Source organism: Gorilla gorilla, chromosome X (assembly GCF_029281585.2).
Source record: "Gorilla gorilla gorilla isolate KB3781 chromosome X, NHGRI_mGorGor1-v2.1_pri, whole genome shotgun sequence".
Classification (NCBI taxonomy): Eukaryota; Metazoa; Chordata; class Mammalia; order Primates; family Hominidae; genus Gorilla; species Gorilla gorilla.
This window is the reverse complement of record NC_073247.2, coordinates 131,979,066-132,000,963: the sequence shown is the minus strand read 5'-3', so window position 1 is coordinate 132,000,963 and position 21,898 is coordinate 131,979,066. Positions and strand designations below refer to the sequence as shown.

At 43.3% G+C, this 21,898-nt stretch overlaps 1 protein-coding gene across 2 annotated transcripts in view; it reads left to right on the top strand.

Moving 5' to 3' along the window:
• TMEM255A (transmembrane protein 255A) overlaps positions 1-21,898 on the top strand; it is a 52,554-nt gene that overhangs the window by 15,620 nt on the left and 15,036 nt on the right. The window contains exons 3-8 of one of the 2 annotated variants that reach the window (XM_004064804.5): positions 1,427-1,489; positions 4,142-4,231; positions 8,302-8,370; positions 9,828-9,899; positions 10,309-10,397; positions 18,474-18,636. In XM_004064804.5, coding sequence (XP_004064852.2) covers positions 1,427-1,489; positions 4,142-4,231; positions 8,302-8,370; positions 9,828-9,899; positions 10,309-10,397; positions 18,474-18,636 — 546 coding nt within the window. The remainder of the gene's footprint in view (positions 1-1,426; positions 1,490-4,141; positions 4,232-8,301; positions 8,371-9,827; positions 9,900-10,308; positions 10,398-18,473; positions 18,637-21,898) is intronic. The other variant, XM_019018814.3, reaches the window with a different exon arrangement.

The window sequence follows — 21,898 nt, the reverse complement described above, 5'->3', positions numbered from 1 at the left end:
AGTCACTACTGTGGTTCCTATTTTTACAATATAAGGAAATTGAGGTTTAGAGAGCTTAACCAGTTTGTTCAAGGTTACACAGACATAGAAGAGCTGGGGTTGGAAGCCAGGCTAGTGTGATAACTAAGTTTTAATCAGTATATTTTATGGCAACATATTTTAATTATATCTGAAATAAGACCAGGTGGGAGACAGGCATTGCTTGACTGTTGAATGAGGATGTTCTCAGTAGAGTCTTGGATATTACCCTCATGCACTGCAGCATCTATTTCCCAAGAGACATTGCTGTCTGAGTGGCCCTGCACAAGGAGTCCTGGAGATTTACATTCATTCCTTCCATTCATTCTCTCATTCTTGGGGTCTGAGAAAACCACCCAGTCCCCCTACACTGCCCTACCAAGCTCCTGCCCAGCCCTTGGGTCTCTTAGATTCCCAAACCTAGGTGCAAGGCTTGGGGGTCTCAAATTGAAATAGATGTCCCTGTGAGCCAAAGTAAGGCTGCAGATGGAAACCCAGACCATTAGTGAGGCTAAAGAGAAAAGTAACTTCATCACTGAACTTGTGTTAAGATTTATTGGTCCGTTCTCACCACTTTTTACTTCTTCCACTTTCATCCCCATCAACAGCTATCAGTTAGTGATCATTTTCATCTAAGACTGGCAGACTCAGTTCTCTAATGGCAGAGCTGAGAGGGCAGTGAGATCTGTTATACCAAGCCATAATCTCAGCCACTTAGACAGGAAAATTGTTTTTAGGGTTTTACACTGCCATTTCTGTTCACCCTTTAATGAATGCTTTCTGTCCATAAATGAAGCAGGGATGGAAGAAGAGGTGAATAAGTGCTAACATAAATTGCAGTGGGTCAACCACAAATACAGGCTTTCAAAAAAAAAGATTTTTTAAAAATTTTTTTAGTGTGGGTTAAGGTGCTTCCTGATTTCTAAAGTACTTCCTGAGTTGGATTGGTATGCCAGATGCATCAAAATTGCTTTTGCAAACCTTTATTTTGTGATCTATACATCAAAGTGGAAGGTCTTTTTCAAAAAAAAGATAAAGAAAGATAAAAATATAACGTGTGCTTTTCATCATTATATGTCTCTTACTGACTCGCCAGTCACATGCTAGGTAATAGATATTGCAATTGAAATAGGCAGGCTCTGAAAGCTATGGTTGACCTTTACTTTTAGTTTTTGGGCACATAAGTTTCTTCTTAGGTATGATTCATAGCTACAAGGGAAAACTGGCAAATGGTGGGAAAAATACTTTTATTGTACATGCTGTATTTGTGTAAGTAACAGCTGCATGTGGCTTTAGCACCAATACCCCAGTTTTTTCTTTTATCCTGAATCATATGAAGGGGCTGGAGTGATTGTGTGGTCAGCCTGACTGTCATCCCACATACTATGTATGCCATATTGCTTTGCAGCTTGGCTTTGGATCGTTCCTTGGAATCATTGGATCAAACCTTATTGAGAACAAAAGGCAGATGGTAAGTTTTCATCCCTTATAGAGTCAAGTTCTTCCTCTAAAAAAGCACAACATTTATGTGGATAAGTAACACATTTCTTAAGTTTGCGTGATTTGGTCATAAAAGGAACTGCTACTTTGCCTTTTCTCCTAAACCTCTAGGGAATGTGTTTTACTGTGACCCTGTGATATGGGATTGGTTCTCATCTTGCTTGATGCTCCCTCACTGGCCTAGCTAGATTCCTTATGCCAAAGGGATGGAATATTCTGGATCTTGCCCTTTGCTTTCCTCCTTACTCCCAAAGGAGTGCTCCAACCTATCCAATCAGGCTATGCTCCTCACCTAGAATGCTTTTGCTTACATTTCTGTTACTACAGCCCTGGACTATTGGTGGCCGTCACATCTTTCTCTCTGATACATAATCTTTTGGGCAAGTTTTCACAGAGAGTTCCTGCCTTTTAGGAGATTACAATATAGCAGACTTTGATTTAATGAGCAAATGTACTTGTGGCACACAAAAAAAGATAAAATAAAATTATAAAGCCATCCTAAAGTATCTCCATTACCCATAGTTCAAAGTTAAGCATGTTGTAAGATTGAAAGGAAGGACAAGCGTATAACAGAAGGTGAAGCTTCTATGTCTTAACAGGGGCCCACAAGGGCAAGCTGTTGTACTTTCCTGGTTCAATCTGAAAAGGCTTCCTCAAGGGTAAAGGTAGAAGATATAGACTGAATTGCAAGCATATTGCAGTTTTATAGAACTGTAAATCAAGATGCCTGGTGAGTGGTCAGATGGTGATTGGGCTCCCCCTGTACAGTCTCTGTGGCACTGAAACTTTGACAATGGGGTCTATTTCACAGCAAGTTTAATCAGATAACGTAATAGCTCCAAGGACAGAGAACTCTAACCATATGTTTTCCCCCAGCGATATGGGGAATCACCCTCAAGGGAGTTCTAATAGTTTTTTTCTTCCATTTCACCTGGGCTGCCTCCTTGCCAGTTGTGTTTGCACTTTAGGCTTAAATTATTCAAAATAATGGGGGAATTTTAATTGTAGAGCTGATCATAGCCTAGCTAATAATGTCAATTTCATGACATTGTTCATACATTATTTACCAATTCTCTGTAACACTATAAAGTGAGAATTATGGGGAGAGGTTTCTGAACAACTCCCAAAGGAGATAAGTATTTCCTCCTAGCCTGTTGAGGTGGGAGAACCCTAGGGTGGCCTTGATTTTTTTTTTTTTTTTTTTGAGATGGAGTCTTGCTCTGTCGCCCAGGCTGGAGTGGAGTGGCACGATCTCGGCTCACTGCAACCTCTGCCTCCCGGGTTCAAGCCACTTTCCTGCCTCAGCCTCCCGAGTAGCTGGGATTACAGATGCACATCACCATGCCTGGCTAATTTTTTGTATTTTTAGTAGAGATGAGGTTTTACCGTGTTGGCCAGGCTGGTCTTGAGCTCCTGACCTCAAGTGATCCACCCGCCCCAGCCTCCCAAAGTACTGGGATTACAGGCGTGATCCACTGCGCCCTGGGTGGCCTTGATTTTGATTTTCTCCTTCTCCCTGGAGAGCAGCTTGATGCCATGTGATCTCCCCCTCTTTTCTTCCAGAAACCTCAGGGAAAAAAAGTGCTGATTCCATCTAGTTCTGAGGGTCAACACAGGCAGGCGGTCAGCTCAGGTAGCATCTATCCCTGCCCCTGGAAAAGCCTTGAAATTCCTGTTTTCCCCCACATTGGGTTGTAGTAGCATCTTTGTAATAGTAGACAAATTATTAGGAAAATTTCTGTTATCTAACACAATTAGAGAATAGGGTAGCCTGGTTCTAGCAAACATTTGTCTTACTTGAAAGTTTTTATATGTACCATACTGGCTGTGCATGGTGGCTCACACTTGTAATTCCAGCACTTTAGGAGGCTGAGGCAGGAGGATTGCTGTTCTCAGGAGTTTGAGACCACTCTAGGCAACATAGGAGACCTGTCTCTAAAATAATTTAAAAATTTAAAAAATATGTATCATACAAAGTTGATTCAGAGATTTCAATCCTTTGTAAAATGTCCTTGACATGTAAGTCTTAAGTTGAATGTCCTGTTTCTTCAGTGTTGCAGAAGGTCATGTAGAGTTTTGCAGGACCCCGGAATCATCATTGCCTTCATCAGTGCCCACTATAGCATCAAGCAGCAGTGTGAGGGGGTAAAAAGAACACTGGATTAGGAGTTGGTGGGCACCAGGATTTTCCACAGACTAGATGGAGACCCTGGGCACACCATTTCCCCTCACTGTGCCTACATTTCTACATAAATAAAATAGAGGATTGAACTACCTAATGTCAAAAGTCCAACATTATTTCTGAGTCCAAGGATGGAAGGGCCGTGCAGTCAAATTCCTTCATGGACAGCATGCTAGATACCAGCAAGCCTCCTCTTCATTTGGTGCCCACAGAGTGAATTTCTTAGCTTTCCCTGAAAATGTAAAAATTGCTTCAGTTGCCCATTCTCTGCCTCCCCTGCCTACCTCCCTTCCACTCATCCTTCATGACCAAAAAGAGCATTCCCATGGGGTGGTAGGCTAGAGTTCTGCTTTGGCTGGAAGTCTCTTGGGGATCGCCTGGTCCCCAGAGGCAGCAAGTGTGAAAGGCTAACAGACGCTTTTGTTTTATTCCCCCCTACAGCTGGTGGCTTCTATCGTGTTTATCAGCTTTGGTGTGATTGCGGCTTTTTGTTGTGCCATAGTTGACGGGGTCTTTGCTGCCAGACACATTGTGAGTATTTTTTCATCCTGAGTTAAAGTAAATAGGCAATACAACAAGGTCCCACTGAATGTGTGCTCGATGTTCAGTCCTTTGCTTAGTGTCATAAGGGTTACATGAGAGGGAGAAGACACAGTCCCTTTTCTCAAGGAGTTGGCAGTCAAGGTGAAGACACCAATGGACACACGGACATCTAGAGAATGAGGTCTAAGCTGGGGGAACAAACTCCAAGTGCCATAGTGGCTTATCTTGGATTCCAGAGGTCAGAGAAGGCATTCAGTGGTGGTAGGGCTGGAGCTAGGCCTTTGACACGTGGGTAAGATTTGAGAAGGCAAAGGATCAGGAGAATTGCTTAGAACTAGTATTGGGGGTAACGGGGTAGAGAGAGAGCACCAAGAAGCCACATGACTTATGGTCAATGCCGTCACCCAAACAGTCTATGAAATGGCATCTGAAGAAACAATTCCTGGGCAAAGGGAAAAACAAGGAATGCCAGAGAAAGGCCCTTTGCCTGATTTTCTTTCAGGACCAGGAATATAAATGTAGGCCCCTCTACCAGATCCATCCCTTCTGATTTTAGCTGAGATCAGCCATCTTTTTCATCATCTTTTTCTTCTTATAAAGTCAAATGACACATCAGTAACTTTAAACATCCATAATTCTACCACCCTAACTTGACAATTTTTATTGTTTTTGCATATTAGCTGCTGAGTATATACCTATTTTTGTAGCATAGTTGCAGTCAATCATAGTATGCATACTATTTTGTATTCAACAGAAGCCATCTTAATAACAATAATTCCTTGTTTTTGTGTAGTGCATTTAGCTTTTCAATGTGACTTCACATCTATTACCTCATTTGAAACCCACAGTAATCCTGTGATATATATAGGGCAGGCATTATTATCCCCGTTTGACAAACAGTATTCACTCTGACGCAGTCTCCATGGCAACATAGGCCTAGTGGCTAAGAAGCCTGCAGTAGATTTTGATGGCAGCATGAGCTAAAATGGCTTCCTTTTTTTCCCTCTTCCCCTCACTCCTAATGTTGTTTAATAGTTTTATTGAGATATAATTCACATCCCATACAATTCACCCATTTAATGTGTATAATTCAATGATTTTTAATATATTTAGTATGTATCAGTTATTTATGTGCAACCATTACCACAGTCAATTTTAGATTTTCATCATCTTTAAAAGAAATCCCATACCCTTTAGCTTTCACCTCCACATTCCCACATTCTCCCCAGACCCAAGCAACCACTAATATACTTTCTTTGTGTATTCTAGACATTTCATATTATCCTATTATTATCATATTATTCATTATATCCCTATTCTAGACATTTCATATTAATAGAATCATATATTATATATATTCTCTTGTGATTGGTTTCTTTCAGTTAGTATAATGTTTTCAAGATTCGTTCATGTTGTATCAAGTACTTCATTCCGTTTTACGGACTAATAACATTCTGTTGTGTGGGTATACCACATTTTCTTTGTCCGTTCACTAGTTGGTGTACATTTGAGTTGTTTCCACTTTTTGGTTATTATGAATAATTCTACTGTAAACATTTATGTACAAATTTATGCATGGATATATGTTTTCATTTTCATTTTCATTTTCTTTCTACCTAAGAGTATAATTGCTGGATCATATAGTAAGTATGTTTATTTGTTTGAGGAACTGCCAGAGTGTTTTCCAAAGTGGCTGCACTATTTTACATTCCCATCAGAGTGTTTGATGGGTTTGATTTTGCTACATACTCATCAACTCTCATTATTATCTGACTTTTTGATTCCAGCCATCCTAGTGGGTATGAAGCAGTATCTCATTATGGTTTTGATTTGCATTTTCCTGACATTCCAATGTTTTTGATCATTGGCTCCAGTCAAAGGCAATGGGCAAAAATTCAAATTATATTTACTGGAAGTTTCCTCTAATGACCACTACTTGCCTCTGAGTCCAGGCCCTCTGTACCTCCTGCTGCTGGTGACCTGCAGTACAGCATTTGACTCAAGTATTTGGGGGTAAGACTGGATGAATATTTAAGAAAATCTTTCTGCTTATACTGTACCTGCCCTAAGACATTGGCTAGTCCTCATTGACACCCAGAGAGCTTTGAGGAAGGAGGCTTTATTAATCTATGATGGTATCTGTTGGCCAACTTAAATGAAAGGCACATTTGGACCCTAGCACAGCTTGGATGGGTGAGAGCCTGCTGTCCTATTGTTGAGGCCCTTTAACATCATCTTTCCCTGTTCCTTTGGCTTGGGTGAATCTGAACTTCCTCTCAAGACCTACCACCTTCTCACTCACCCTTCTCTATGTGTCTTGTGCCATTTCTCTTTTGTCTCATATTTCTTTCCTTTCCCCTCTCCCTAGTATAGCTTTTAACTAGCTTGGAAAATCACTTTACCTTCTTGTACCATAGTTTTCTTTTCTTCCAAATGGATATAGTAGTAACCTACCTTTCAGGGTTAGCATGAACATGAAATTAAATAATGGGAATGGATATGCCCTAAGAGGGCCTGGCATAGAGCAGACACTCAACATAAAGCAATTTCCTTTTCTACCCCTTCATGCCATAGTTGGTAGCCCTTCAGATTACAGAGGTTGCCAAGCCCTGGCTGAGTGACCTTTTCTTGCCTCCCAATTGCCTTGTTCTTGTTACTCTTCTGGGCCTCAATGAAGAGTATCAGCCAGAGGCAGCAAATGGTCAACTATCACACGTCTGTCTTCATGTAGGGCACTTGGTGCCTGAATGCTTTTTGCAAAACCAGGAGGTGAGAAGGGCTGTGACCAGCACATTAAGCCTCCTCTTCAGCAGGATAATTATGATAATTATTCTGCCACTACCCAAACACCAAACATGGACAATAAGCCCTTCCAGGTGTGAGCATGAACACCCTCATTCCTTTCCAGCTAGACTGCAAGCTAAGTTAACAGGGCAAGGTACTTTCAGAACATTGAGCAGGCAGGAGTTTCATGTAGAAGTAGCTAGCTGATGGAAAGTCCTAGAACCTTAATGGGGAGGCCGGCTAGAAGGCAGGAGGCATTTGAGTGCCAAGTACAAGAGACGCTAAATCACATGTGTGGGGAAAAGCAGCCACTGAGATGATCGGAAATGGTGAAAGAAGTGGGGGCAGAAGGGAAGGACACAATACATAAATTCCCTCTGCCTGGGTACTTCTGCCAAACCCCAAGGTCAATTTGCATAAGTTGTTTGTCCTGTCCTAAGGTGCCTTTGGAAGAAGCCCCCTACCACTCAGGGGAGGTTTAGCATCAGTCCGGAAAGTGAACAGCAGCTCCTGCCTGGAAGCTTCCAGGCAGCCCTGGCTTGTGTCTATTGGTTCTACCCCAACCCCCATGCATGAGAGCTCTCTCTCATCAGGAAGCTGGCCAAGCCAGCAGAGTAAATCGACTGTCCTTGAGCCCCATGTTAGTTTTCTGAGACTTGAACAGTGTTTTTGGAGTTCACTGACTTTATCTAATCTATGTAGTTGGGTGAAAATGGCTCACAGTTCAAATGAGTTAAAATCTACAGCAGCCTCAGGGGCTGCCCCTCCTCCTGAGGCTTGCTTCCTGAGCTCTTCCTTCTGAAAATGATGCGGAAATGACAGCAAGAGGTACAAGTCAGCCAGCCATAGTCCTGTCCCCGGGTGATAATGAAACCTCATTGTTGGACTTGAGCTCTCTCTGCTTGAAAGTGTCATTTCATAATAACCTGGAGTTTTGCATCTTGTTCCCTGAGGACTGTTTACAAGAAGACAAAGGCTAGAAGTAAAAGAAAACCAGAGAGGAAATTTCAAGAAGCCCATTTCTCAATCAGTTTCATAATTTCTCATTAACCAAGTAGTCTAATAGAAAGTAATTTTTAAAGTATTTTTGTCTAATCTTCACTCAGTCTCCCTAGACAGGTGACTTTCAGAAATTAACCCAATCTACTGCCTGCCTGCTTCTGTGTGTGTGTGTGTGTGTGTGTGTGTGTTCAAACCTTTTATTACCAAGTACAACACTTGCTGTTTTATTTTCCAAAGTCAAAACCCCTTTGTTTTGGTGTTTCCCTTTTCAGGATCTGAAACCACTCTACGCTAACCGGTGCCATTATGTTCCCAAGACATCACAGAGGGAAGCTGAGGAGGTGAGCCAGAATGAGGCTGCATGTCTTTACCTCCTGGGAAAGTCCCCTGTTCTGCCTGAAACACCCTTTCTTTTACTCCTTTGCATGGGCCTAAGGTTTATTTCTAGGTATGTATAGCTGATTTGTTCAGTGGGTCAGAGCACATTGCTAATGAGGCCATGGTCATAGGTTGGAGCCTCATGAGGCCTAATCAGTTTTACTTTGTTCTGTGGCCACAGGCTGACCCTCTGACCCCAGCCGGGAGCCTCCCCGTATGTGGCTTTGATCCTCAGGGGGACAAATGAGAGTACAGAGGCCACAGGACATGACCCTCCCCCATCTCTGTGGATGATGGTTCAGTTGCCTGAACTCAGTGCTCAGTTGGAATAAAAGTGGTAGCCCCACCAGGGCACTAGGCCTGAACTACAGAGGCAGAGCCTGAGTTCCACACATAGGATGGGTCTGGAAGCCAAATGAGGGTAACTGAGAAGCCAGATCCACCTTTATGCTCTGGGGAGGCTGGGACTGTCAGCCTGGCCCCTCTCATAACACCTCCAAGAGGCGAGTCTAATAATGCTTGAGCATGCACAGATGAGTCTCTCTTCTGCCCCAAACAGCTCTCCTTATGTTCCATGTTGCCTCAAGCAGAGCTAGATGCAATGCGTAGTGAGGCAAAGTATGACTCCAGGTCATTTTTGGAGAGCTTTCATTTCAGTACACAATAATCCCTTCCCAACCCAGGGATTTCTCCATATGAAACTGTACCTAGGCTTCCAGGAATCTTGACAATTTTGTACTCTATTAACCTCACATTGAAAGTCAATCATTCCCAAATAGTTAGAAAAATCGTAAACTTTCAGTTGGGAAGAGAAGAGGAAGGCAATTGGATGTAAAATGGCCACTGCATTGCACAGCTTCAGGGGAAGCCATTTTACATAAAATACAATGTGAATGGGTGCCCTTGGAGTAAGGCAAAGCAGTCCTGCTCCAAAGGCACCATGGCAAATACTTTGATTATGTCTCTGCCATCCACTTGACTCCTTTTTCTTTTAACAACCATAAATTTACTATTTCTCTCACTGTTCTCAGGTTAGATAGGAAGAATAGAAATGCATATATGATAACAGCTTATCTGAAAGGCAGTGAGCATTTGGATGAAGGACCCAATATAGAAAAAAATGCCCATTTGCTATGAATATTCTCTATAACAAAGCGAGACAAATTTAGCAGCACTTCATTGCATCTGGATGGGGGAGAGAGCTGGACAATTTCTTGCTAACAAGAGATGGTAAATGAAATTCTTTTCCGTTTTTAAAACCTTTTTGCTAACTCAAAATGTGTAAAATGTCATTGCTGTTCTCTAGATTTTGTTGTGATAGCTTTCTTGCGTTAATTTGGTTACTGTAAAAATATTAATAATGACTTCCGTAGGTTCACTTGTAACCCTGGTCCCCCTAACCCTATTTTTCCTACATAAGGTCGTAAGTTCCTCAACCAAAAATTCTCCTTCCACGAGGGTTATGAGGAACCTTACCCAGGCAGCTAGAGAGGTACTATTGTACTTCAGAGTGCATGCGCCAGCCCCTCTGTCTTCCTTCCCACCTTATCTGCTTTCCTCCTGTACCCTGATTTTGCCTGCCCTCATATCCTCATTTCCTTCAGTCCATTTGTTCTTCCGTCTGTCCTTCCATCTGTCCTTCCTTCTCTCCATCTCCACCATTCAGGCATGGGGCACTGAGGGCTGTGGCTGAGGCTGGACATGAGCCCAGCTACACAGTGACTTGCCTCATGCACAAGTTCGGCCAGCTCCCTGTCCAGCCCCATCCTTCCCACACATTGGGTGTTCATTTCAAAGCCATCCTTACTGTCTCCATCAGTCACTAACTTGCATTTCCAATCCCAGAGGGTCCTGCTTCCTATCCAATGCCAGCTCATCTCCTCACTGTTATATACCATCAGGTTAACTGCCCTCACCTCAGCCGTGAATTCTGCACACCTCGCATCCGGGGCAACACCTGCTTCTGCTGTGACCTCTACAACTGTGGCAAGTAAGTGTTGAGGCCCAGACACAGGAATAATGGTCTGACCACAACGGACACTAGAAGGGCTGAGGTTAAGGAAGGGTGCATTGTGGGAATTAGGGAAGTGGAAGACATTGATCTGTTAACAGATTTTGGCTAACAGACATTACTTGCCTTCTCTGTGCCAGGCATCATGCTAGGTACTTTCACATACTTGATCTCATTTAATTCTTACTTATGATGTATGCAGAGTAATCCTCATTTTATAGATGAGGAGAGTGAAGTTCAGAGGAAACAGACAACTAGCCCAAGGTTACACAGAACTTGAAAATAATATGTATAGGATTCAAACTCAGCTCTGTCTATATCCAAGTTTAACAATGTTCAATAAATAGTTACTGAGTACCTTCTCGGTGCCTGGCTCTGTTCTAGACACTGAAGGTTCAGCAGCCAACAAAACAGAAGTCCTTTCCCCTGTGGAGCTTATATTCTAGTAGGGGAGAAAGTCAACAAATACAGAAATATATAATATAATGCCAGGTGGTGATCAGAGCTCTGAAGAAAAATGAAGCAGGAGAGGTAGATAGTGATGAGGGGTGTGTGTGTGTGTGTGTGTGTGTGCGTGCATGTGCACATGCGTGCACACTGTATGTTAGATAGAGTAGCCAGGGAAGGCCTCTTTGAGCAGGTGACATTTGTGCAGACCTGAAAGTAGTTGGGGGTGGGTGGGCAACCCAGGTAGATACCTGGAGAAAGAGTGCTTCAAGCAGAGGGAATAGCAAGTGCAAAGGTTCTGAGGCAGGAGCAGTTTTGGTGCTGGTTCTGCTACAGCCACTCTGGCTCTGTGCACTCCAAATTGCTAAAACATCCTTTATTCTTTCTTTCAAAATATATTTAGGTGCTAGGAATACAGAGATTGCCACTGAAGAGCTCGTAGACTAGTAAAGAGGATGGACATGTGAACAATCGATTGCAATATAATGTGATAAGTGCAGTGGGGATCAGTGGATGTGGTGGGGATTCTGGAGGCCCAATGAATGAAAGTCAGAGTTTGCCGGGAGGGAAAAGTGTCAAAGAGTAGTTGATATGGGAGCTGAGACTTACAGAATAAGTAGAGAATCAGGAGACAAACCAAAAGAAGACAGAGGTGGGAAGGATATTCCTGGTAGTTGTGAAGAGGTAGTGGATGGAGGTAGTTACAGAAGGTGTGGTAGGAGGTAAGACAGAGGTGTAGCCAGAGATCAGATGATAGAGAGCTCATTGGCCATAGGAATGACTTCAGACTTGACCCTGTAGGCAATTGGGGGCCATTGAAGGGTACAGCATGGAAGATGGACTTGAGTGGTTGAGGAATGGAGGCAGCTAGGAGGCCACTGCAAGAGCGCAGGCCATAGAGAATGGAGCCTAGATCAAGTTGGAGACAATGCAAAGCGGGGAATCATTTTAAGAGCAATTTAGAAGGTAGAATCAATAGGGATGTGTGAGTAGGTGATGTGCACAGTGAGTGAACACCTCTCCATGCAGGGTATGTCGACCAATGTTCGTCATGCACGTATTTCCTTCAGAATCTTAGTGAAGGCGAACTGAGGGCCACGGGAGGGAGGGAGTAAGAGGAGGAACCTGCAGAGTGGGGCTGGATGGAGCTAGATTCAGAGGCAGCAGGTGGATGCAGCCCCCTCATCACTCACATTCCCTACTGTCGGTATTTTGGGGTCAGTTACTCTGGTTTAAGGATTAAGACTTGCCAGACTAGAGTCAGGGAGGAGAAGGCAGAGACCATACACCAGCTCTTTACCTTCTTTGCTTGTGCCAGTCTTGTTTCATTGAAAGGTTTGGCAGTGGAGGAAGAGAAATTTACAGATTCAAATGAGGTTTAGGGATTGTCTGGGGAGTTCAATTATTTATGTTGTAATAATAACCATCACTTGTAAAGGACTTCCCTCCTTAGCAGCAATGATGGAGAGCTGGCTATAACTGTACTTCCTCAGCCCATCCTTACAAAAATGATCAAAGAAATGTAACACGGGTCCTAGGGGAATTGGGGTTATTTTACTATCTTTCCTCTTGCCTCCCCTCATCCTTCCTTCCCCGATCTGTCTTTCCCTTTGTTTTTATCTCCTCCCTCTTCTCTCCCTCCTCCTGCCATCCTTCTCCATTTTCCTTGGTGCTCTCCTCTCCTTTCCCATTTCATGGCCTCCTAGGGTGGTGCTGGGAGCTGGCCAGAACTGGGCCTGAGATCTCAAGGAGAGAGGAGGCCCACTGAGAGGGTTGATAAGTGATTCCTTGCAGACACACCTTTCTCTCTGTGACAGTGTGTTTCTGAAAAAGGTTTGAATACACAAAACCCTACTTTAAATTCCATTTAGCTGAGTCCTCAGGTGAATTGTTTTTGAAAGTGGAGGCTCAAGTCCATTCTATGTTCCTGCCAATCTGAACTTCATAAAAATTGACTTCCTTACTTTCTTAAAGCAAGTTATACCAGAAGAGTCTTCAAGGAATTTTATGAGGAGCTGTGCTAAACTATGCACTCCCCAAGGGCAGGGAGCATGACTTAATCTTATCTATACTTCCCTGGCCCCAGCACAGGGCTGGGCATGAGTAAAGAGCTGATGAAAAGGGAGTGATATTTGTTGAAAAGGAACAAAAAGAAGAACTCCCTTTTCACTGGGGAAAATAAAATATTGGACTAGGCAACTGAGAGGGGTCATGGGAACAGTCCTACTAAAGATCTTCAAGCCTAGAAATGTCTTTCACCTACCTAGTGCCTGGAAGCCAGCCCCGGACATCTCTCAAAGCCCTTTCCCAAGTCTGTAGTGCTAAGATTCCAAGGGCAAAGCCACTAGAAAAGGACTTCCTTAGCTTTTCCTGAGGAAACAGTCCCACCAGGCCATAAACCCAGGCTGAGACTGAAGAGGCGAGGGTCCCACAATAGAGGAAAATGTTTTTTCTTGACCTGGGGCTTTTTCCACCCAGAGCCAAAGAGACCTAAACTCAAGGCCTAAATATAGCTAGCAATAAGCATTCTGAGGCTTGGAGACTTTAATTTTGCCAAATGTGTATTTGTTTTCCTCACACGAAGCCTATTTTTAATCAATTGCCAGCTCCTCCAGTCCATTTCCTGGAAAGGAGGCCAAGAAAAAAAAAGTGGGAACAAAAACATCAGGCAGTCATTTGTACAGTGCAGAAACAGAGTCTCTACTGTCCCCTCGAACCCACAGGCCTTCTTTGACGTCAGGGGTGTTGAGGTTTTAATACCAAACATAGATTATTCTATTTAGCCTCATGCAGGAAGGTGGCTTTCTCCAGGACACAGCTCCTCAGCAGTTGCCTTTCAGAGTACTTCAGGCTTTCACCTACTCACTCATCTTTGGAAAGATCAAGTCAATATCACTGGTTTTCAGCCCGTAACCTAAAGGAAATGAAGTGATTTGTGAACAGCATCAGCTGGTAATAAAATGAAAGAAGATAGCCTACTTCCATTCACTCTTTTCTTCGACAAAATTTTCTTGAGCTCCTACTATGTGCTAGGGGCTGTTCTAAAAGAATGGGCATCAATAAGACACAGCTTTGCCCTTAAGGAACTCAATTTGCCAGGGAGATTGAAGGGAAGGGGACTTAAACGTATATGCAGAATGCATGCAGCAGGAGAGAGACACATAGAGGCTGGCCATTGCCACTGCCTGTCCACCAAGAATTGGTGAGTGCTCCAGGCCCTTATGGAAGAGCAGAAGGATGCCCTCCTGCCTTATCTAAGATCTTCTGCTGCCTACTTTGTTAAGTAGGAGACTGAAACACAGAGAACATATCCATTTCTCTAGGTCCACCCAGAACGTTGAGAGCAAGGGGGTAAAAGCCCACATTGGGTAATCAATCTCATGATCAATACAGTGATTAGTCTTTGCACTCAGTTACTCATTCACCGAGTATTTATTGACGACCTTTAATGTTTCTACCACTGTGCTAGGCAGTGAGAGAGACACAAAGGAATGTTAAGAGACGACCCTCGCCCTCAAGAGGTTGCGATTTTGACAGAAACATCATGTCGGCCTTGGCCTTGATTGTAACATTAGCACCAGCACAGTATTTAGCACTGATACGCTACCAACACATATTAGATTAAATAAATAACTGAATTATTGATATATACAAAGTGCCAAACTAAGAGGAATAGACTATGGGAGTCCAAGGAAAAAGCTAATGAATGGGTAGTGGCGTCTTTGAAGAAGGCACTATTGAAGCTTTGAGCAGTGAGAGAGATTAGGATAGGCAGAGAACAGAAAGCAATACCTTCAATGCAGGGGGAGAAATCTGAGCAAAGGTTTGGAATTAGTACCCAGCATAGCCAGTGTGGGGCTTCTGTGGACTCCAGCCTGGCTGGAGTGTATACTCCATTTTGAGGCTGGACTTTGGCAGACTGAGGAATTCGAACACTCCCCTGAAGGTACTGGGGAGCCACAGAAGGGTTTTGATTAAGTGAATGACATATTTTTAAAAGTGTTTTAGGAAGAGTAATCAGGCAGCAGTAGGGTCTGGCAGGACAGCCTTACAGTGATGGAGGCATAAGGATGGGAGCAGTGGGAATGCAAAAGGTGCAATTTCAGAGGAAGCTCTGCCCAGAGACTGAACCAAATGGAATCCTGAATCTCAAGCAGAAAAAAACCACATTAATTTGCTAAACCCGAACCATATCTAAGAATTAGCTTTCTTTTCCTTCATGGTTCAGTGAAAAAAAAAAATTAAATGGCTGCTGGAACCACTCAAACTGAAACCAAGTATATATTATCTAAAATTATTGAATATTTTAAAACAAACTACTATCCTATTCCCATATTGCGGTTTGTGCCTACAAAGTCTTAATACTGGCCAGGGACAGTGGCTCACGGCTGTAATCCCAGGACTTTGGGAGCCTGAAATGGGGGGATAGATTGAGCCTAGGAGTTCGAGGCCAGCCTGGGCAACATGTCAAAACCGCATCTCTACAAAATTTAGCTGGGCATGGCGGTGTGAGCCTGCAGTCCCAGTTACTTGGGAGGCTGAGGTTGGAGGATCACTTGAGTCAAGGAGGTTGAGGCTGCAGTGAGCCATGACCATACCACTGCACTCCAGCCTGGGTGACAGAGCAAGACCCATCAAAAAAAAAAAAAAAAAGAAAGAAAAGGAAAGAAAAGAAGGAAGGAAAAAAAAGAAAAAGAAAAAACCCAACCAACCAAACAAACAAAAAACAAAATAAAGTGTTAATACCTTTAAGAACAGGGTTCAAAGGTTTGAATTGTGTTGCCAGAGGCTGGCTCTTAGAAGGAACAAAATGTAGCTACATATTTTAGTGGGGGCTTTTATTATATGTTGGAGTACTGCTTTCATGCCTGCTGGCATTACATCCCCCGGGCTCAGAGAAGTTAAGTAAAGTAAGTAACCTAAGAGTAAGAAAGTAAGTTGCTAGAGTCAGCATCTGGTGACAGAGCATAGATGACAGAGCCAGGATTCGAACACAGTCTGACTTCAGAGTCAGCTATGGCATACTGCCTGCCTATATATACTACTAGGCCACACTTGGTGTTTTAGGAGGCAGGCAAACATAATTTGGGGGATGTCAGAAGTTGACTCCCAAGCTACAAAGGTGCTCCTGCAGTTCCACACTCACCCATACACACAGGTCTGTCCTTTTCAGAGAATAGTCCTTGTACAGCTGTCCGTTTTTGGGGGCAGTAAATAATCTGTGCATCCTCCCTGCCCTATCCCCAGGGCCTAGTACAATGCCAGCTAATAGGAGACAATGTATGCTTATGCATGGGCTCTTGAGATATGCTCCTGAAAATACTGAAATCCAATTCAAACTCTGATTAATTGAAACTCCCTTAAAATTCCACTGTGGGCCAAGTGTGGTGGCTCACACCTGGAATCCCAGCACTTTGGGAGGCTGATGTGGGAGTATCACTTGATGCCAGGAGTTCAAGACCAGCCTGGCCAATATAGTAAGACTCTGTCTCTACAAAAAAATATTTTTTTTAAAAATTCCACTGCGGAAGCTTACTATTAAAAACAGTGGGTCTCAAACATTGATGAGCTTGTTAACACACATTCTTGACCCCATCACCAGAGATTCTACCAGATTCAGTAGGACTGGGGCTGGGCCTAGGAATCTGCATGTTTAACCATCTCTCTTTCTCAAAGATACATGCACAGATACACGCAGAGACACCCACAGGCACACACAAATAATGCACTGATACAAACAGGCAGGCACACATAGACACAAACACAGATGATTCTGATGCAGTCTGCCCTGTAACCACACTGACTTCACCTCCTTAGAGAAACACTGACTTTAAAGAATCTGAAGATAAATTCATCTGTAAATTTTAAGTCTTTTCATATGTGAATAGTCCCTCTCTGATTCATTTTGGAGATCAGCCTTTGATTGTTTTTCTGTTTTCTTTTTTGCATTCTTATAGCAGGGGAGTCACATGTAATAATCATCCTAATGCCAGGGCGTTTCGTTGTGACTTTAAGAACCACAGTGTTTTAGATTCATGATGAACTCCAGTGGCCAAGTTGTAAACTAGTTTGTGACATCCAGGAGGACAGGAACTTTCATTTAATTAATTCCACAGGTATTTATGTAGCACCAACTGTGTGTCAAGCACAGCAGTGAGCAAAATGAACCAGTTCCTGCCCTCATGGAGCTCACGTTCAAGTTGGGGAGGCAGACAATAACGTAGTAGACACATCAGTAAGATATTTTCATATGGGAATGAATGCTACAGAGAAATTAGAAAAGGGTGATGTATTGCTTAGCTCGGGCTGCCATAACACGATACCATAGACCAGGTGGCTTAAACAATAGAAATGTACTTATTTCTCACATTTCTGGAGGCTGGAAGTCTAAGATCAGAGTGCCAACATGGTCGAGCTCTGGTGAGGGCTCTCTACCTGTCTTGTGCCACTTCCCCTCTGTGCTCACAGTGACCTTTCCTTTCACATTCAAGTAGGGAGGGAGAGAAAGTCGGGGTCGGGGGTGGGTGGGGGAGGGGCGTGGAGTAGGGAAGTCAGGGGAGAAGGAGGGAAAAAGAGGAGGAGAAGGAGGAGAGCGAGATCTTCCTTTTCTTATAAAGCCACCAATCCTATCCGATTAGGACCCCACCCTTGTGGCCTCATTTAACTTTAATTATCTTCTAAAAGCCCTATCTAAAAATACAGTCACATTGGGGGATAGGGCTTTAACACATGAATTTGGAGGGACAAAATTCATTCCATAGCGGATAATGTGATAGAGAGCGACAGGGCTGGGAAGGGGTGTCTTTGGACAGAGTGGTCAAGAAAGGCCTCCCCACGGAGGCGACTTTCAGGTTTTGTGTAGCAACTCAGCTTTAGTTGTTTACCAGGACATTGGTTTTTATTTGTTTGTTTTTTTGTTTGTTTTGTTTTGAGAGGGCACACACTGAAGTCTTTGAAGCCTGAATTCAGGTCCCAGTTCTACCACTTATGACTTGGGCAAGTTCTTTAACTTCTCTGTGCTTCACTTTCTTCATCTGTAAAATGGGCATGATGATAGTCCCTATTTGATAGGATACTGTGAGGATTTGCAGAACTTTTTGCAATGATGGAAATGTTCTGTAACCTGCTCTGTCCAGTATAGTAAACACTAGCCACATGTGACTATTGAGCACTTGAAATGTGGCTGGTGAGACTTACCAACTGAATTTTTCTTTTTACTTAATTTTACTTAATTTAAATTTAAATAGCCACGTGTGGCTAGTAGCTACCACATTAAACAGCACAGATGCAATGAATTCACACATGTAAAATGCTTATCACTGTGCCTGGTACATAGCAAGTGTCAATAAGTGCTATCTAGGATTAGTGTTAGTGGGGGTTACACGTATTTTTCTGGCAGGTAGGAGTTTTTTTTCAGGGAGTGGGGATAAACAATCACACTTTGATTTATTATAGTACATGGCTATGATGTCTCTTACTGTAGCTCCCCACCTGCCCACCTGTCTTTTCACTGAGCTGTATGGTAGCCCAATCCCAGAGTTGGGGAGGGGGCCGGGGAGGACAGCCTGCTCTCTGGGGACTGACTGGAGCATGCTCCTCCCTGTCCAGCCGGGTGGAGATCACTGGTGGGTACTACGAATACATCGATGTCAGCAGTTGCCAAGATATCATCCACCTCTACCACCTGCTCTGGTCTGCCACCATCCTCAACATTGTTGGCCTGTTCCTGGGCATCATCACTGCCGCTGTCCTTGGAGGCTTTAAGGACATGGTAAGGAAAGAATTGACTTTGCATTTCACAGTGGCCCCTGTTGGACACAGGGGGAAGGCTAGGCAGTTGGGGGAAATGCAGACACATATTTTGAAGGGAAGAATCAGAAGCAATTGCTTCAAGGATGTAGCTGCCTTCAAATGTCTCAAGTTGAAGGAGCCAGGTAATGTCATCAGTCTGCAAATATTTCTTGTTATACACAAATTACCTGTGTTCTGGAGGCACCTTCCGGGGGTGGGGGGTGAAAGGAGGAAGGGGTGTTCTCAGTTCCCCCATTCGCACTGGTTATGTAAACATAGTCTTTTATAGCCCCACCCCACACTTTCAGTAAAATTTTTTGGGAATAGTTTTCTGCTAACAAACTTTGGGAGAGATGGAAGGAAAGGTTGTTCTAGCTATAGGTAGGATTAATGCTAGTCTTCCCCTCCCCAGGTATTTCATAGTGAAGTTTCTTCAGAAAGAGCATCTGGGCTCTTTTCTGTTTGCATTCGCAGAGCCAGCTCTAGGCTAAGTTGCTTGCCAGGTCTTGCCTTCAACTTGGACCTCAACCTCAGCCTCCCCACTTTCCATTCTTCCCTTCCAAATCTTTCCTATTTTTGTGTGTGTGTCTGCAAAGGCACAGCAGGACTCAGCATTCAGTAGGTACTCCATATAGTAGGCTTCTTTTTTTCCTTTCCTTCTAAGGCATTTCTAAGCATGTATTTGCTTATTTGATAAATCTAGATCTCTAATTATGGAGATAATAGCTTTGAGTTATGGTTATCAACCTGGCTTCATATAAGAATCACCTGCCCAGCATGGTGGCTCATGCTTGTAATCTCAGCCCTTTGGGAGGCCAAGACAGGAGGATTGACTAAGCCCAGGGGTTTGAGACTAGGCTGAGCAACAGCCCCTGTCTCTATTAAGAAAAAACAACTTTTTTTAATTAGCTGGGTGTAGTGGCACATACCTGTAGTCCCAGCTACTTGGGAGGCTGAAGTGGGAGGATCACTTGAGCCCAGGAGGTTGAGGTTGCAGTAAGCCATGATTGCACCACTGCACTCCAGCCTGGGTAACAGAGTAAGACCCTGTCTCTTAAAAAAAAAAAAAATGCTTGGGCTCCTTCTCTAAAGATTCTGATTTAATTGGTCTAAACTGAAGCCCAGGCATCAGGTTTGGTTTTTTGGGTTTTTGGTTTTTTTTTAAGCTCCCAGGTAATTCTGATCTGCAGCCATGATTGAATACCACTGCTTTAAATGAACATCCCACATCTGTTTATGGAATTATTTTGTGCCTAAGAGGGACTTTCCTTTGGCCCCAGAAATTAGCTCCTAGGCCCTTGGCTGTTTCTGTCAGATTTTGGGGTCCCTGAAGAACAGAACCTGAAAGGCAGTTTGTAATTTGATCCTGGACTGTCAAAAGGATGAATGTTGGAAAGTGAAAGGTGGGGTAGGACAAGGGAAAAGAAAGAAACTCTGTCGTTTTGGATTGCAAGTCTCCAGCAGTACTGGGCTGACTGGAACTATTAAGTGTTCCTGCTAGTGACTCTAAGTCAAGAGAAATCCTTTCCTGCCCATCTGCACTCTGTCTTTCTTCTTTCTCTCCCTCTCTCATCCGCACATTTCTCTTCCCAGCTTCCCTCCCCGGACTCTGGAATGCCCAAGCACTAACAAGTAGGGGAAGCATCAACAAAGGTGGAGCCCCAGGAGGGAAAAGGATTTCCTGTAAATTTGGCCTTGAGGAAGCTTTTAGGTTAGAGAGCTGCAAAAAAGCTGTTTCTGGGTTGGGGCTTCTTTGGAGAAAAGAATGCCCTTTGTTCTTGGAGAATTTCCCCAGGGGGCAGATGAAAGTACAGGTATTGTGTGGAATCTCAGCAGCTTTGGCTGGAAGAGAAGCTCCCAGGTTTGGCAAGTTGAGGAGATGGGACCTCAGGATGAGTGTTAAGAGTTCTCTAAATTGTCCCTAGAGCTTTCAGGCTTGGATGGCAGAGATACCTTGATGCACAAATGGAGTAGGTGGTAGCTACTTGGTAGACTCTGTGGGGTGCCTGTAAGGCTTCCCCCTCTCCAATTTTACCCTACTGTGGGCGCTGAAACTGCCACCATGTTTTATTCCTTACTTTAAGATAAGCATTGTCCTTTTTCTCCTTGTCCACTTTCAAGATGCGTGTATTAAACAAAGGAATAGGCTAGTAGGCCACAGAGGTGTTTATACTTTGAGTTACTAGTCTCTCAGTGTGAAGGATTTGATAAGACCCTTTTCCATGGTGATGGAAAGAATTGGATTTTGAAGGCAAAGGGCATCTGAGGAAGACAGGGAGAGTGGCTAGATGGACACTTTCAAGAAATTTCTGGAAGTTGGAAAGAAGGGAGGAGTAGGAAGATGATATGCTAAGGAATACAACCCTGCCAAGCTTTTAGCCTTAGCTTTAGTTGCCTGTTTTCCTTCACTGTCCCCCTTTAAAAAAAATTGAGGTGGAAGTCACAAACATAAAATTGATCACTTCAAAGTGTACAATTCAGTGGCATTCAGTACACTCACAATGTTGTGCAATCATCATTTCTGTCTAGTTCTAGAACTTTTTCATTACCTGAAACCTGTACCCATTAAACAATCACTCCTTGTTGCCCCTTCCCTGAGGCCCCAGCAACCCCTAATCTGCTGTCTGTCCCTATGGATTTACCTATTACAGGTATTTTCTATAAATGGAATCATGCAATATTCGAACTTCTGGGTCTGGCTCCTTTCACTTATCATATTTTTTTGTTTTTAAAATTCATCTACCTTGTAGCATATATCAGTGCTTCGTTTCTTTTTATGGCTGAATAATATTCCATTGTATGGATAGACCACGTTTTGTTTAGTTTTTTATCCATTGATATACATTTGGGTTGTTTTCATGTTTTAGCTACTGAGAATAGTGCTGCCATGAACAATCACTTACAAGTACTTGTTTGATTACCTGCTTCCAATTCTTTTTCCACCTATGGGTGGAATTGCTGGGTCATTTGGTAATTCTATGTTTAACTTTTTGAGGAGCTGCCAAACTGTTTTCCACAGCAGCTGTGTCATTTTACGTTCCTACCTGCAGTGTGTGAGGGTTCCAATTTCTCCACATCCTCACCAACACTTTCTCAAAAAAATTATAAACATTCTAGTGGGCACAAAGTTGTATCTTGTTGTGGTTTTGATTTGTACTTCCCTGCTGACCAGTGATGTTGGGCATCTTTTTATATGTTTGTGTGCAATTTGTATGTATATCTTCTTTGGAGAAATATCTATC